Raw genomic sequence first — 17,140 nt, 5'->3', positions numbered from 1 at the left:
TTTTTTTAGAAACATTATACTTTGAATAATTCCTGGACAAATAGAAGTTTTAATTCGTCACGTTATCAGTGTCATCATCGATGATTTTCCATCGAATCAACTTCATCCATCACATTAAAATGACAGGAGCGTTCAAAGGTTTGGTCAGCTCGATTGAAAAGAAGAACCGAGCATTTTGTGAATAACAGTATTTCGTCTATTATTGTGTGCCGGTGCTCACGCAAGCGTTACAGCTCGCTGTCATTTACTCGAATGACTCACCCGCACAGGTTTCCCTGCATAAACAGCGGCTTGCTTGTCCATCGAGTAGTAAGGGTCTTTATACTCCCTTGCCACGTGCACACCTCGTCGTGTCTTCACGGTACACCGTGAGAAGTGCATTATCGTCGAGCACGTCCGTCGGTTCTGATAAAGACTCGGTGCTTCAGGACGCCACTGAACAGCCTAATCGATTCGATAACAGGGTCTCTCAAACGTGAATGCAAATCGGTGATCGACAGGTGTACCGTGTTTCAGTAATTTATTAATGAGTTGATTAATCACAACGAATCAGCTGGCAGTAAAATTTGAAAAGCGATACAAATTTAAATTAACCTCCAGAATTTTCAGAAAATTTTTCAGCTGATAAATTTACAAATAATGAAGTCTTAAAATTACTGAAAATTATTACTCACCCCGTGGTAAAATCAGGGTAGACTTTGTTGCACCAACTCTTCAGGATGTGACGCCTGAACTTCAGGTACCACGCACCGCAAGATTTTGAACCATGATATTTCTCTGCCTCATTCTTCATCTTCACGCTTTCATTAATGTCCTTTTGATCCACTTTCTTCCTTCTCGGTGTCACATCCTTTTCCACAGTCACTTTTATATATGAATCGTAACAATCCTTCCTCCTATGATTATCTATCTTCTTCAGCTTCCTCTGACTTAAAGAAACAACGTCTTTCATTGAACAGTAATCAGGTTCACCATCGGTAATAATAGACAGATTCCTGTTCCTTAGTTGTCCGATGTCGTATAAAACAATGCTCCTTATTTTTTCAATTTCTGAAATTTTTGTTCGATTTTCCATTGATTTTGAGGCGAATCGTATCGAGTCCCTCCCGCGACGACGTCTCAGTTTCACGAAACCCGTCGGCATTGTTATAGCAAATGATTTATGACCTCGTTTGGAATCTTCATACTATCAATGGAGGTGCAAATTATTAGTCACTCTCTAGGAATTAGAGTTTCATTTATGTCGGTTTAATTTGAGTGTGTTTGAGCGCGCAATGACCCACGTGCGAATCGTACACACGAAACAGCTGAACTGAGCACTCGCCACGCTAAATGTTCACCAAGTGGGAGCACTATAGGTGGTCGCTCTATCCTGTTCGGAGTAGGGATACCTATCCTCGAACCTCTCATTTGATATTCATTTTAGCTTTGAACTCCAAGAGTAATAAGTTCGGTAATAATTTTATAATAAACTTAACATTTAGATAAAAATAAATTGAGATTAAAATTAACGCGGATTGAAATATTAGAGATCGGTTGGTTTCAAGCGACATCCTTTGAGAGCGTAATTAACGAGCCTCGTTCGCGGCCAGAAATCAAATTAAACCGAATTATCCGCATACCGTATTAACGTAAGAAACTACCTTCATAACGTTATTACCACCTTTGATCGTTGGAACGAAAAATCCTCATTTTCCTGCTCATCAAGCGTTTCCTGCGTTCCGGTATTCCGTATCCTTTCTCCTTTCTCTCCGCCCTCATCCCTTTCGTGAAACAGAGGATTTTTATTGCTCCGGTCTCTTATTAGACGTAGGTCAAAGTTCTCCTTTCATCTTTCAACAAATTTTCAACGGAACCTTGCCCGTGTTATTGACTCGAACGCCCATCGTCAAAGGGAACTAGCAAACATTCGGCTTTTGAGATTCTAATTAACAATGCACGCGATCCTACTTTAGCAGGAGATTTAAACGAAAGCTTTGTGCACACGGTACGTGTTCGCTATAGAATAGCTTGCTCGAATTTCACGAGAACGGGTTAATTATTCCTTCTAATTGCTGCTCAGAGTTTTGATAGTGTTCTCTGCAGTGTTTTTGTCGTGGTCGTATGTCCATTTAGGTTGTAACGGAACTTTATGACATTTGGAGATAATGTGTTTCAGTACGAACATTATTTGGAGTAATTTTCACATTAATTTGAGCCCTTAAAAGATATCCCACCCCCTCAGGGTGGAGGAAATAGTGGCGATGAAATTATTAAGCAAATCGTTGAAATTTTCTTTTTATAATCACAATAAAAAATGAATTGATCTTTGATCGTTTCACTTTGTACAATTACAACTTCCATAAACATTCGATAACACGGTGCACCCCTTCGATTTCCTACCCCATTCTACATCGGTGTAGCTTACCTTGGAAGTCCATCAAGATTTTCTTCGTAGCCAGGTTGCCGTTTCAAAGATCTCAATCAATTCACCTACCCCCGAGCCATCTTCCGTGCAAGCCCGTTTCCAACGGGACCCGTCGCGCTGCGAAAAACCACGGGGGTGGATTGAGACGTGGCAGGGTGTGGCCAGAGCCAGGATTAACCCGTCTGACAGCCAATCATATGCAAGACAGCCCCACCAGCCGTATAGCTGGCTGAAACTGTCGTCCTCGACCGCCACCCTTTCCAGCAACCCCCCACCGCTAATTGCCCTGGCTTGTAATATCGCATGTGGAACTCGAACGGGGTGAAGGGGCGATAAGGTAGCCAAATGTGCCGGGAAACTGAGACTGCGCCCGTTTTGTGTGTACCTGTTCACTGTGACATCTACAATACCGCACAAAAGTTTTTCATTACACCTTCAATGGAATAAATTGGAATAAATTGGAATTACTTGTTTTTTCTAATTAATCAAAAGAAACGGAAGGGATGAAGTTATGTATATTTTTGATGTAAAATCACCATAGCATCATATTCTTTATGTTATACTCTATTAATATTGTTAATATTAGTATTTGCAGTATTAAAATTGGGGCTTTCTCCATGGTCCGCCATCCGAGAATTAATATTTATATCATTTGCAGTTCAAATTAAAGGCAACGTGTCGCAATTTAATACAGAGAAATTTTTTTTAAAATTATATTTCATCAGGAACAGACATTATGTAAGAGATCGGATACTTTTGAACGATAGTGTACACTGAAACGTGGATGTGACAGTGGTGGTGGTTCGCGATAGTGTGCATATTTGTGGATTTTCCGTGGATCAGCCTCGTCGAACGTTCGATTTTCGGAGCAATTTGCCAGGCTCGTTTGCTTTATTAATGATCCCCCGATGATCGAGGAGCGACACGATAACGTAACTGAGAGATTGATCGACGCAACGAGCCGAGTCAATTTGCGTCATCACCTAGCGACGATGATGTTGCCGTTAGAACACACGTTTCTGTCGCAATGGCTTTGATTATAATTTGATTGAGGCTGCTTTGTCAAACAAACTATGGAAAATTTTATTCCATTGTTTATATTTGTTTTCTCAAGAAAAATCAACCCTTCCTTCACACTATGATATGTAATTATGAAAATGAAATTATCCTTTCGTTCTGTAGTATTCATTTTTAACAGGCTACGACTAATTGGAGATCGTTTCGCGAGGGAAATTCGCCAGGGTCGAAGGAAACTTTCGGCTGCTCAGGATCGTCGTCTTCGCCTCCTATATTGGCTCGTAAGGGTGGCTCTTATAAAGCGGTGCAATTATCCGGGTAAAATACTCTCCGAAATTTCCGTGATAAATTTCAGCCTGTAATAAGGGTGAGTCGCAAGTCATTTGGCCGAGCTTCGCGAGGGTGGGTATCGGTGCTTCAATAGAAATTCTTTCCAACCCCCTCTCGTCGCTCTCTGGCTCGCTACGCTTTAATTTAAACATTTGTCGCTAATCCCATTCGATACCCCGACTGGTAGCTTCTTCCGGTCGAAAGCTAATAATTACCGACTCCTGAATGTAGTGCGAACGGGGTTGAAGCTCGAGACGGTGCCGAGGGGGTGCGTTTCTTCCATTGTCGCGTCTGTCAGTGTCTCTTCGGGGGAGGAAAGTTGGATAGCTGTAATTGAAATTAAACCGTGCTAGTTTAGAATTCTGCTGTGAATTAATGTCCCTGCTTTCTATTGTGTATCGTTGCTTAATTATTTATTTTTAATTGACAGTATATGGTTTCTATTTCTTTCCGTCTTGTTATATCGTATCGTATTATTCGACGAAAGATAAATGAAACCAAGCCACGTCCAATAATTAATATTCAATTTTATGGGCCCTTTTGAACTCCCTTGGATAAGTTCAGAGAGAACTTAGCACCTTGATGAAATATGCGATGCAATTACTCGGGCCTATTATTCGGTTTCTGAAATCTGTAAGCAGAGGTTCAAGTAAATTTAGAATTTATAGCTTAATCTCAACTTCATAATGGCTTCAGGAAACTTTTCGCGAAACCATGCTAGAAGTATGCTCCCTCTTCCATTAGATCGTACTATTTTATTTCAATTAATAGAACGCGTTTCAGTGAATTGTAGAATGGGAGAGGTGTACACTAATTATGGTATAAGGTAAGACACAGCGTAAGAAGTTTGGCAAAACGATGACAAAGGGTGAAAAGTGAATGGAACGTGTAAAACCTGCTCGTAATTAAGCTGTTGCCCTTGGGCTTAAGCTCCTTAGAGGTTTTCCGAGGCAATGAAATTTCCGCATACCCGTCAACGTCTAATGAGGGGATTGCGGATGAAGTTTCAGACCAGGAAGGAGCAATTAGGCGAGCAACTGTGTTTGCTCCAGGTCTGAGAAGCCTCTAAACAATAGCACTCTGTGATCTTCAATCGTCAACTACTAGACAAAATTTTGACGTCCAAGTAAAATATTTTGAAAAATATAGCGAATAATAATGAATCTTGGAGCTCTTCCCAAAACTTCATAAAGATCTCTTAATGAACATTCCAAAATACATCTTCTCAATCTCTGTACAACTTCAATTGCATCTCTTTTGATAATCGAAATACTAAAACATCAAAACCTTGAAGTAAAACAGAAGTATCAAGTTGGAATGATCGTGGACCAAGTGAATTCATCAGGAGCGCGTTGGTGTCTCAATCGGTGCCGTCGCAAGAAAGATCGCCAGGACAAAATTAAACGACCTCATCATCATTAGAACGCAACCACCTAATTACCGGAACGTCTTAGAGACGTTGGATGACATCGTCGACGAACGCAGACAATCGAGCCAAGGAGAACGCGCGAGACACCTCCGTTTCTTGTCGATGTATGGCTGCACCAACACCCACCACTCTGTATACTAAACGCGTTTGTGAACCGGCGTGTGGAGGGGTGAGCTTGTATCCGGGGAGAAAGCTTATTAATGGGGTTAGGGGAGGCGGGAGAGACGCGGAGTTGGAAACGGAAGGCCTAGAACAGTAGCAACAGCAGGGAAGAAGGAACGGAGGCCTTGAGAGCTGCTGGCTCGTGGCTGGATGGTTCGAGGGTGGAGGGTGGAAAAAAAGTAACAGACTCCCCGCAAATAACCCCCCACGAGGCTCGAGGTGGGCGTGTCCTGACCGCGGGGTGATGGCAGGTTTCGACCAACCAGATTTCACCTGGCCGCCGCGCCGACGGCTTCCTTCGTCGAACGAAAAAATATTGACCGCGGCGAGGGGGTATTCTGCGGTCCATTTGGGGGTTGCGGAGGTGAAGCATAACGTCGGACTGATTGCCGGCATAGTGGCGAACGGGTGCAGAGGGGGCAGCAGGGGGGGACGGCTGTACTGCCGGGTGAATACCCCCCTCGTCACGTACGGGATCATTAGCCGGATATCCTTAGTCCTGCTGGCCAACCCTCTCTGATAGCGGTGATCCTCGTGCCTGACATCATTATCCTGGGACGCTGTGCAGCGCCAGCGCGGTTCCGCCATCCTTTCAGCCCTCCGTCCTAGTACTCGTTCCAGTTCGATTCCTCGTGTTTTGCACCTGTGAAAGCTCGCCGAGTGTCGACTCGTTTCCGTGATGTCAGTGAGCGAGCTGTGGTTCGGTGGAACAGCTTCATCGCGACCCCCCCAGTGACTGCTTGTAATCGTGTCACCTCGGACGAGGGATTCGACACTGACTCTGATGATGGTGCACTACTCGCGCAGTGTTTTATTCAACGAAACAGTGAACCTTGTATTCTGAATTCGTGTTCCTCGATCATAGACATTGAATTTTCCTGAAGTGAGAAACTGTTTCACGTAGAATCGCGCTGGACCGCTATGGAACCGAGCGATCCGTCGGGACGACTGGCCATGGAGGAGCTGTCGGACTGCAGGAGCGAGAGTAGCCACTCGGAAACTCAATTAAGAGCCTTTCAAGACTACGAACGTATCAAAGAGTTGAATCTATCCGTGGATAAATGCAAAGAGGATCCTCAGCTGGAACCGAAGGATTTCCATCTTCGATTAGAACCTGGCAGGACCTCCATCCGTTTCGAAGAGTTCGAGAACGCCAACAGGAACCTACCTATGACACTGAACAAGGGAAAGGACTTCGGCTACATCGCCAGCACCTTGAACGAAGCGTATCCTTTGGATAGATCAAACGAAAACGACGAATCGATGGAAGCTGCCAGTCTCTGCAGGACGAAGAACCCGACGGCCAAGGATCTGTTGTTCAACCTTCGAGAGAACAGACACAAAAACGCTCATGCTGCTCTGTCCTTGGACAGGTACGGCAAGGACTTGAATTTCACCGTTTCCGAGAAGGACATCAAGGATTTTAGTTTGCTGAAGAATTATAGTCTTGATCGGATGAAGGAGTTCAATCTGTCTTTGGACAGGATGAGAGACGGTCATATCGGTAACTTTGCGTTGGAAAGACTTCGCGGAGGAGCTGGGTTATTGGAGAACCCTCCGATTTTGGAGCACAACGAGCTGAAGAATATTCAGATGCAGCCGAGGAATCAGGATTTAGAGGCTATCGCTCTGGAACGGATGAGACGTTCGCATCTTCTGGGTACCGATCTCTCCGCACAGAATCTGTCCACGCAATTGTCGCATCCGCATTCCATCACGCAGATGCAACACTCGCAACAACAGCAACAACAACAGGCCAAGTCGTTCACCATAGACGCGATCCTTGGATTGAGGAACAACCCCAGGGAGAAACGGAGTCAGCAACAGCAGTACAGGAAACACCAGGGTATTTGGATCGTTTTTATTCAGATTTATTTCGTTGACTTAAAGTTACAAAACATATGGAGGGATGTTAATCTAATTTTTGAATGAAAGGATTTCATATTTAGAAAATACAATAAATCAGAAGGTTAAAATTCAAAAGTATCGAACTTCAGACAAGTTTCTATTGGAAACAAATGCGACAAATTTTTCTATCGATCATCGACACAGTTTGCAAAATTTTTGTTAATCTCGGTAAGGGCTGAGTAATATCACAAATTGTTAATAATATCATAATTGAATTAACGTTATAAAAGTTTCTGTTGATACAATTTCAAGGTATAAAATTCGAAGATACACTACTTTCTGACATTTCTCTAACCTATTTAAACTAATCAATTTTATAGGCATATTTTCATATTGTTATTAGTAAAAAACGAACCCTTCCATAGCGACGATTTGTACCTACAGGTCAAGAAGGCGGCGCGAAGAACGGAGGTTCGAGCTCGTGTACCAGCGGCGGCGGGAAGCTGAAGAGGGTGCGTACCATCTTCACAGCCGAGCAGTTGGAGCGATTAGAAGGCGAGTTTGCTCGTCAACAGTACATGGTGGGCCCCGAAAGACTGTACCTGGCACACGCGCTCAGGTTGACCGAGGCCCAGGTGAAGGTCTGGTTCCAGAATCGACGAATCAAGTGGCGGAAACATCACCACGAGCAACAGAGCCAAAGAGTGCACGAGTTCCAGCGTACGTTGAACTCGTCGTTAGAACACGAGGACAGCAACGAGACCGACAAATGGTGAAAAGCAACCGTGTTCCTCGATCAAGAAGCACCAATTCGTTTCCTCGTTTGCCCCTACGTGTTGTTTCTTTCGTTGCACGATCCTAGAAACGATCATCGGCTCGAGCAAGGACTGATCGAAGGACTATTGATTAGCTCGAGCAGAATGAACGCACTCTGACCTTCCCGAAGCACCCTTTCTTCTATTCCTTTACCTTCGTCCTTTCATTTTCATCAAATCTATCTATAGTGGAACATGGTGTTCGAAGAAGAGGATTTGGGACTCGAAGGACACTGATCTAACTGGTGAAGGAGGTTGTAGATATTGATCTCGAGGTATAAGTGAAGATACTTTGATAGATTTTGAGTCATTGCTTAAGGACTTGATTCGCGTGACACAATTTCAAATCGACGACCCTGATCTTCGATTAAGTGCATCGTCGAACGATGATGGAGTAGGAGGGAGGAGGCTAATTGGAACATGTAAATTGTTGATTAAGTGTAGCAAGGTGAACAGACGATTATTGGACGATTATTTTTTGAATGGTGAACGACGAAATCGCAAGGATGAAACAGGTGGAGAATTATAAGTCAAAGTACATGCCACGCTCGTTCTCTGAGACTAAGGATTCGCCTGATTCCTACTGGAAATACCAGCAGAAGAGGAGTCAGTCCTTTCCAGTTGGTAGAAACAGTAGGTGGGTAAACGAAGTGCACTTAGAAGAAAAATTATTATTTTTGTCTAACGATGAATTTGAATATCCTGAAGGAACCCGGAAGCTGTAGCCAGCTACTATTCTTCTTCGACTACTTACAAACCGCAGAGGAGCCACGTGTGTTCCAGTCCGACGCACTCGAAGTGCACCTCTCTTCACAGCCCCGAACTGATCCATCATGTCACGCAGGGTCACTGCAAGCCTACCAGGGATAAACATTATCCTTCGTCCTTTTCGCCGACCAGGAAGACTCATTACGACGACGAGCTGGGTGACAACGAGAAGCTGAAGTACATCAACGAGGAATCGGAGAACTTCACGGAGGACAATGCTGAGGAGGATGCTGAGGAAGAAGGTAGAAAATTGTTAAGATTTCTGGGGTGGGTTTGAACATGCAAATCTATAATACTTTTTGCTGCGACAGAGGAGGAACACGAGGAGGCAGCTGAATTCTTAGATAAGGATTACGAGGGTCAGGAGGGAGACGACGAGACGGAAGAAGAATTTCTAACATCTCAGCAGACTCATAGAGGTCAAAGAGTAAGTAAAAAGGATGCGTTGTTGAAACAACGATGGAGGAGCATCGATCAAGAACCACGAAGATTTCGTTGCCAGCAACATGTGGATCTAGCTTTGGCAGGGCATGCATCATCTCCCAGGTAAAATGCATGTTTGAAAATTAATAATTAAGGTGCTAAATTGAAATAGTGTAAACATTTCTTAGTTGGCAATTTAAAAATTAATGAAATGTGGATCAATTTGTTTTGCAATATTTCATACAATCATCCCCCATCCCCATATTTATCAGGTACTATCACAACGCGGCTGAGCACGAGATATCCGAGCCCTTATCAGATGAAGAATTCGTCCTAACGTCCCTGAAGAGTCCAACAAGGCGATCGCCAGCGGACTATCATCAATGGCCTCAAAACAAGTCTGATCGATACGATGACAATTCAATACCGATTCAGTCACCTCGACGAGCTCGGACGAAACCGAACATGGATCAATTGATAGAATCAGAGTATAGAAGAACGAGAAGATGCAATCGCTGTGGCAATCTGTCGAACCGGAAGAACGAATTGCTATCGAAAAATGGATGTAGATACGATGATCGGACGAATTCCCCTACCAAAGGACCAATCGGTAAATTTGTCAGCTGTACTAATTAAATTGTATATCTTAGGGAATTGAATATTTTAAAAAATTACTTCTTAACAAATTTTGATCCAAGATTTTAGTAATCTATTTTATTAGACGACATTCAAGTATACAGAATTCATCATCAAGGATCGATTTATCAGTGACCGGACAATTTTCATCATTTTTCCAGGCGACGAGCCTGAAACCCACGAACAAATGTTCTGTGGCCGCTGCAACCTGAGGCACAACGCGAAAGACACCACCGACACCCTCTCGCCTCTTTATTCAACGAAATCCCGGAAATCCCGTGACTCGAAGTCGCCGACGGCTTACGATGTTCCGGAGCAAGGCCAGATGGACAAGCTTTCCAACGAATATTCAAGATACTCGTCGAGATACCAGAGGAAAGCCGCTGAAGCTTACCACGAGAAGCTGAAGCGCGTGCTGCAAGGCACCGCGCGAGTATCCCCTCGATACGTTGATTAACACCCTCCTCTAGTTTGTTCAATAAACTAGAAGAAAGCTTGATGACACCAAAGAAACATCCTAATCAAGATCCTGAAGAAACTGTGGCTTATTCGACAAAATGATGCGTCGCAAAGAAAACTGAACATTTTTGGTGACATTTCAGGGATTCGAAGAATCTATCCTTAATTTTTCAGAGATTTTCGCGACAATTTTCGTCCTTCTCGTTTCGTATCGCTGTTTAATAATGTCTGTTTGAAATTGAATACGTAGAAAGCACCCTTGGATCGTGTCCCACCCTGGGAGACTCGATCGTAGGGGTTGAAAGATCGAAAATTTAATAATCCCTGTTAACTCGATCGTTTCCCTCCTACCGGTTCTGTAATATATATTTTTGTAACTGTCCTCGAGCCGTGTAGATGTCAATAACACTCGATGCTAGTAGAACAGATTGTACATAAAGAAAAGCTGAATCGATTAGAGTCAACGTGTCCCTTCGCTTCTCGTCTTCGGTTTGACGATCTTCGATCTAAGGAATCGTTTCTTAACCCCGCACCAAATCGATTGTATATAAGTGATCACACACTGGATATGATTCATGTGAGAATAAATCATCGAATCTGTACGCAGGTGTCCTCGAATATCTTCTCACCTTTGGTCCTTTCGATGTTCCTTGAATATGATCTAGCACGCGGTATCGCGTGATCGGAAGTTCGAATTTGACGATCGAGCACGCGATATCGAGTGAACGGTAGCCACGTTGTCACTTGAATTTTCAAGCAAAGAAGAAAGCAATATTGCAACATTGTTTTTCGTTCAAGGGTGAAACCCAAGGCCCGTTCATCCCCCTGGTCTCTCGCAATCGGCACTAATTAATTAATGCCGTGTCTTACGCTCTTTCCAGGATTTTATTTGCCTGGCCACGAGTCGAGGGTAGGGGGTAGCTTTTTGTCCGGCCACAAAGGCAGCGGCTTTCGTCGGAGCTTTTGTTTAAATATTAATAACGAGCAGAAACTCTGTCGTTCTCTCGGAAGGCAACGCTTTGTTCAATTAAACTTAATATCTTTATTATATCGGAGCGTCGAAAGCGGATATTATTTATCGCGACGGGGTGGAGAACCTTTACCAAAAACGCGCTGGCTGTATTTTAATTACAGGAAAATTGGGAAGCAAAGTTTATTGCAAAACGTAAACGAAAAATGGCAAGATTAGAAAAAACAGAGATCTGTGGAAAATTTTTAACCCTTTTCATCGTGAATGCTTTATTTACGCCTCAAAGCTTTACCACCCCTTTCAAAGGAAATTGTTTTACTATCTGAACTTAACAGAGTCGAATTCTATTAGTCGAATCTTTGAATCAGAGTCAAAGGAACCAAGAAAAATTGCAGTGGTCGGAGAGTTCAGCAAGGATTCGTCGAGCAACGCGACGGAAAAATCTGACGCGGATGACGTTGGTAACTAATATTCGCTCGTTACGCGGAGCCCTTTTGTCGCGGTGATAAATTAGCCGTCGACCCATGTCAAAAGGGTACAAAGAAAGCAAAGCTTCGATGGAGAATCGTACGGACTTCGCTATCAAGCGAAAGCATCGGGGATATCGATCGGAAACGCGATGATTCTACGTCTAATCTGTCGTCGAACACGGGCCTTGTTCTACTCGACGTTGCCTCTATTAGATGTAATCGCGTTAATAGAGTCGTTGTTTACGTAAATGCCTTCGATTCGTCGATTACATCCGCTGGATTCGTCGTGTAGCGCTCCGGTAATAGACAGGTAAAGTTAACTGGCAGGTATTATGGTGAATCGGTAATTAATTTGATGATGCGACGCAATGTAATCCTGTTATCGTGAAACGAGCTTCATCCCTTGGAAGATTCGTGTTAGAACAAGGGAGCTGGTTAGAACAAATAATTTCTAATTCCTTGCAAAATAAAATAACTCCTACTCCTTTATTATCAACCCTGAAGAAAAATATACATTCGTAGTTAATTAACAATATAGACTTTCTGTGCATACTCCAAATCAGTTTGAAATAAATAAAATACAATTCGTGGAATTAAGAAATCATTCAGAGGACTCGTGAAAGAAATACACCGGCAAGACGTCCGACGTAGGTCCATTTTCCTGGCCAACCGAGGGTTTGTTCATGGAAGAAATCTGTTCGCGGATGAAATTCGTGCAGAAGAGGAAAAGAGCGGAGGTGATAAGCCTCGATATCTCGAGCTACACCCCCACAGCGGGAGATGTAAGCTCCGCCTATCCCTGGGTTACACCGGAACTTCCAAGGACCCCCCGGTGGAGGCCCCCCCCTCACCCACCCTTAGCGAGGGGATAACCCAACCCCCGGTTCCATCGTCGTTGGCATCCGCGGCATTCCAATTAGCTCGCGAATCAAAAGAGCCCCACTGCCTTTGTGGGGTCTCATCCTACCCCAGTAAACTGTCTCCTTCCCTCTTCTACCCTCGATTCTCTTTCCGTTCGCTCGTTTATCTTTCTTCGTTGCTCGCGGCAACCTTCTGACTCTGCTTACCGACGGAATTTCTCTTTCTTTCCCGTGAACGCGCACACGTACGCGTTTACAATCTTCCTATGGGGCTTTTTTATTCCACGGTACTTGAGTTTTGTCCTACCCCATATAGAATTTCGAGACTCGTAAATCCTTTCAGCTGACTGTTTATGCGAATAGGGAATCTTGGAGGATTTTGCTGGATTTTTCTTGGAGAACTGCGATTCCTGTATATTAAGAGGGTGGTATCAATGATTGGCGATTAGTGGCTGGTTAATGAAAGGGTAAGGAATACATGAAATTACGAATATCCCATGATCGATCCGTTCCCCGTTTGTCGTCACGTTTAAAAACGCGTTTAATAACGCGTACGCTTTGACATAATTTCGCTGGGGTTACATCGATCTCCGGCGGCCCGGTTTCAATCGTCCACGCTGGAGGACCGGCAATTAGCGAAAAAATGCCGTGTAATAATTTCGTACGGTTGATGAAAACGAGCGATGCCTTGCAGGCACGGATTTTAATCTCGAATCTATCCGCGGTTCCCGAGCATCGTCGAAAAAGATAACGAGAGGGAAAAAAAAAAAATGGAGCTCAACGCGGTACCGTTGGATTTATGGAAATCGCGAGGGGTTGGGGTAGGCGGAGGGTGGAGCACACGCACGCGCCACACCGAGACGATTTTAATATTCGCGAATGATAAACAAAGTGGTATCTAACGAAGTGGATAGAGGCGCGCCGTAATAAAATTTGTGTTGCCGCTTCGTCGCGGCCGGAAACGTCACGAGCGGTTTCCTCCGATTTCAATTAGCCCCGACGACCCTCGTCTCTTTCCTCTCTGACGGTGCGTACAGGGTGGTCTATTTAAATCTTCGAAATTATCGATAGGAAACAAAGGGGTTGTTCGTTCGAACAGCAGCTGTAAAAAGGGTACTTTCATAATTTCGTAGTAATAAAAATATTTCTTCGAGTAGCATCGATAGTATTGCTTAGGATATTTTTATAGATTGATTTAAACAAAACACCCTCTGTAGATACCGACGAATCACACTAAGCAGACCTGGTTATGATTTTTTTCTATTCGTTCATTCTTCGTATCGAGGATACCAATAGATTGTGCACGTTTTAATACCCTTTGATAGGTGATTGCTTTTCAAACCATTATTTTAATTTACTGTTACAATTTTGATGGTATAAATTATGGTTCGTAATATCTGACAAAATCTTTTTTCTCCATCCCCCTGAGAAATATAAATACTTTGATTCTTTTGTATAGTGGAGGTAATATCGTAAGAAATGTGTTCCCCAATATTTCGTTTATTACGGATTTTTCGACGACCAAAGGGAATAATTGCACCGATGCGTAGGAGGCCGTGATCGCGGAATATGTCGGCACGATCAAAGAACATTCCTCTGCTCGAACATGCCAACCAGCCGAGTTAGATTCATATCGGATCATCACTGAATCTATAATCGGCATAAGCTATCAGCTAGACAAGTCTATGCTTTGTGTACAAAACATTAAATTATCGTTTTGGATAAAAATTTGTAAAGTATAGAAAAAAAGAGTTTGGTAATTTCAAATTTAATAACAATAGAACAGCTTGAAATTTATGAAGAAGCATCAGAGTTGAGTCAAAGACACCGCAAAATTATTGAAATATAAGATTCAGAAGAGGCGATACAGAGTTGCAAGGGGTCCAATTAACGTTGCGGACGCGATAACGAGTGGTGTCCGTTTAATTTATCGTACGACGAAGCGACGGATTGCAATATTCTTCCGAGATTCGTTGTCCGCGTCAGCGAACAGCATGACCGATGCTCCCGTTATTAAGGGACGAGAATCGTACAAATATTTTTCGTCACGATTAGTCGTCGTACACGACTGCACCTGCATCTCTGAAACCAACACCATACATCATAACTTCGATCATCGGGACCGGCGGTTGTTGCGCGAGGAGCTTCAATAACGATGCAATCTCATTCAGGTAGCTAGTGTCGGCTATGAACGAGCAACTTGTCATATTTTGTATGGCAAAAGATTCAATTATAAAAAATAATATAAAAAGAAATGAATTACAAGGAGACTTTAGAAAATTCACTGGTTTCGCCTGTAGAAAGTTTTCTTTTTCCCTCTGAAAAATCGAAGAATAATAAGCTCTGCAGAATTGAAAAAAAACCTTCCCCTTTTCGAGTGAAATTGCAGAGGAAGAAATTCGACTGAATTGTTTTATTGCAATCCCAGTTGCAACTTTGTATGAAAGTTCCTCGATAATGGTTCGTAGCTGTCGCTAATCGCAACCGCGAATATACATGTCGTAAAAAGCATAACCGCTTTGCTGCACCCGGGTAGAAAGGGGATGTAAGCGGAGGGGTTGCGAACAGCTCGCATTCATAACATCAGACGGGGTAATAAAAGTCAGCACTCCCTGCCGCTCTTTCCGCTTCGACCCCACCACCTTCGACTGGAGAACCGGAGGGATCCCGAAGGCACGTAGGTGAATCAAAAAGCGACGAGGGAGAAACGACACGGGCCATATTGTTCTGTAACGTTGTTGGATCCTTTGCTTTTTTCTCGAAAAACACGTGTACCACTCCTGCGTGTAATTAACGATAACGATGAGGTTACAGGGGTTGAAAGGGTTGCCTCGTTAAAACGATTGAATTAAGATAAAACGATTATCATAATAGCATTCTTTCGTTTGCAAAATTTTCAAGAAAAGTTACACAATTTTTCTTCTGCTGCAAAAACCACCCCTATGAAAATTAGGCAAACAGGTATTTAAATAAATATTCCTTTGTATATTCTCTCAATCCTCGTAGCCATCCATTACACGCGAGGAATTTCACTTTATAGAGCGTTATTCACGATACACAGAACTTAAACAGATCAAACATAACGCTTCTGCCGATCGACGCGTTAACGAGTCAAGTTAAGCATCAGGAATTTCGCGTTGGATTCATTAAGCGTCTGTTGCTCGCATCGAGGGTGGTCCCCGATCAAAGATCACAATAAAACGCGTTACCGTGGCCGATTTAAAGGGAAGAACGATCGTATCTTCGACGGTCACTTTGTTCCCGAACGTAATCCCCCCCTGTTGTAAACAACTCCCCTATGCGATCGGGGTCAAGTGTTTCCAGCCACTTGAACACGTCGCGTTGTGTACCAAATAGAGGGGATACCGTCGAAAGAATTACAAGTATTTCATTTCGGGACAGATTAGACGTATTAGTGACCGAGGACACGGCGACACGCTATTTAGAGCTGCGACTACATTCCGCAGGGGTTGCTCGAGGAATATTATTTTTCCGAAATCATCCACGCCGGTATCTCTTGCCTGCTTTTATACACCCTCCTGTTAGGGATGTTGCGTACGATTAAGAATAGTAGAGTCATAACTTTGCGACCAATATTAATTTTAGTGGGAATTTATAAAATATAGCAATGATTGAATTTATTTAATTATTATTTCTTAAGAATTTTACGTATTCGTAAATTTGCTATTATTACTGATTTTGGTTAAAATTGATAGGTAGCAGTGATGAAATTGAATACTTAATTATTGTGAAATTTATCGGAGAAATAGTTTCTCTTTGTAATTTCCTCTATTTAAAATACAAAATCAAAGTTAATTTAATATCACTCTTGTGAATTGTAACAGGAGCGTGGAAATGTTAACTAATTCCAATTGAAATTGGGAAATATGGGGGCCATGTTGAAATTAATACAAAGTGTTTCACCGTCATACGCGATTATCAATATTCGCATCGTGTGCGTTAATTAAGTACCCCTTTGAACTCGCGATATATCTTTATCTACGCGCAAACCTTTCGTTCCGTACAAAGGGATTAAGCCGAAAATCGGATTCGACCGTTCAAGTTAGAGTAACGGGTTCGTTTCGAATATAACTGGCTAAAGAAGAATATCAAACTTCGATAATGAACGTTGCCTTTGATGAATGTAAAAAACCTTGCACGTGTAAACGTTCGTTGATCAACAAGTAATCCGAAATACCAAAAACGAACTTCTCCCCTCTTCCTCGCTTTTCATTTGTTTGCTGGCGGGTAACGAGTTTCACGAAACTAAATACAAAAAAGAGAAAAGCTACTCTAACGAACATCTTTAACAAGCATTTATAATTGCATATTACGGTTAGTGAGATCGTGAACCCTTTATGAAATTTTTGTATTTTATTTATTTGTTTTAAAATTGCAAAAATCAGACAACTAAGAGTTAATCCTGTGCGTTATTAAAGAGCAATAGAAAATAATTAAACATAATATCATAATTATTATTTAGTTTTTCTTCCAAGGCAGTATTAATCTTTTTAATATTTAAATATTTTTTATGTTGACATTAGAT

General features: G+C 42.7%; 1 protein-coding gene across 3 annotated transcripts; it reads left to right on the top strand.

Moving 5' to 3' along the window:
• Positions 1 to 3,870: 3,870 nt before the first annotated feature.
• On the top strand, positions 3,871 to 10,856 carry LOC117604804 (uncharacterized). Of its 3 annotated transcripts, XM_034325283.2 has the most exons (5): positions 7,966 to 8,645; positions 8,717 to 9,018; positions 9,088 to 9,322; positions 9,472 to 9,809; positions 9,997 to 10,856. In XM_034325283.2, exons 1-5 carry the CDS (start codon positions 8,491 to 8,493, stop codon positions 10,290 to 10,292), a joined length of 1,326 nt encoding a protein of 441 aa, XP_034181174.2. In that variant the 5' UTR covers positions 7,966 to 8,490; the 3' UTR covers positions 10,293 to 10,856. The 3 variants fall into 3 exon arrangements, 2 of the variants coding, with proteins under 2 accessions (XP_034181175.1, XP_034181174.2); XM_034325284.2 differs by lacking the exons at positions 9,088 to 9,322; positions 9,472 to 9,809; positions 9,997 to 10,856 and adding an exon at positions 3,871 to 7,191 and having other exon boundaries at positions 7,638 to 8,645; positions 8,717 to 8,856; XR_013062189.1 differs by lacking the exons at positions 7,966 to 8,645; positions 8,717 to 9,018; positions 9,088 to 9,322; positions 9,472 to 9,809; positions 9,997 to 10,856 and adding exons at positions 7,199 to 7,505; positions 7,638 to 7,777.
• The last annotated feature ends 6,284 nt before the right edge of the window (positions 10,857 to 17,140 follow it).

The sequence above is a fragment of the Osmia lignaria genome, chromosome 5, assembly GCF_051020975.1.
Source record: "Osmia lignaria lignaria isolate PbOS001 chromosome 5, iyOsmLign1, whole genome shotgun sequence".
Taxonomy (NCBI): Eukaryota; Metazoa; Arthropoda; class Insecta; order Hymenoptera; family Megachilidae; genus Osmia; species Osmia lignaria.
Note: the sequence above shows the minus strand (reverse complement) of the source record. Positions and strands in the feature narration are given on the sequence as shown.

Bases quoted from the DNA above. Each gene is read 5' to 3' on its own strand.
- LOC117604804 (XM_034325283.2), top strand. From the start codon at position 8,491: ATGGTGAACGACGAAATCGCAAGGATGAAACAGGTGGAGAATTATAAG. The intron at 8,646-8,716 runs GTGGGTAAACGA...AATATCCTGAAG, and splicing joins CCAGTTGGTAGAAACAGTAG to GAACCCGGAAGCTGTAGCCA. The intron at 9,323-9,471 runs GTAAAATGCATG...CATATTTATCAG, and splicing joins GGGCATGCATCATCTCCCAG to GTACTATCACAACGCGGCTG.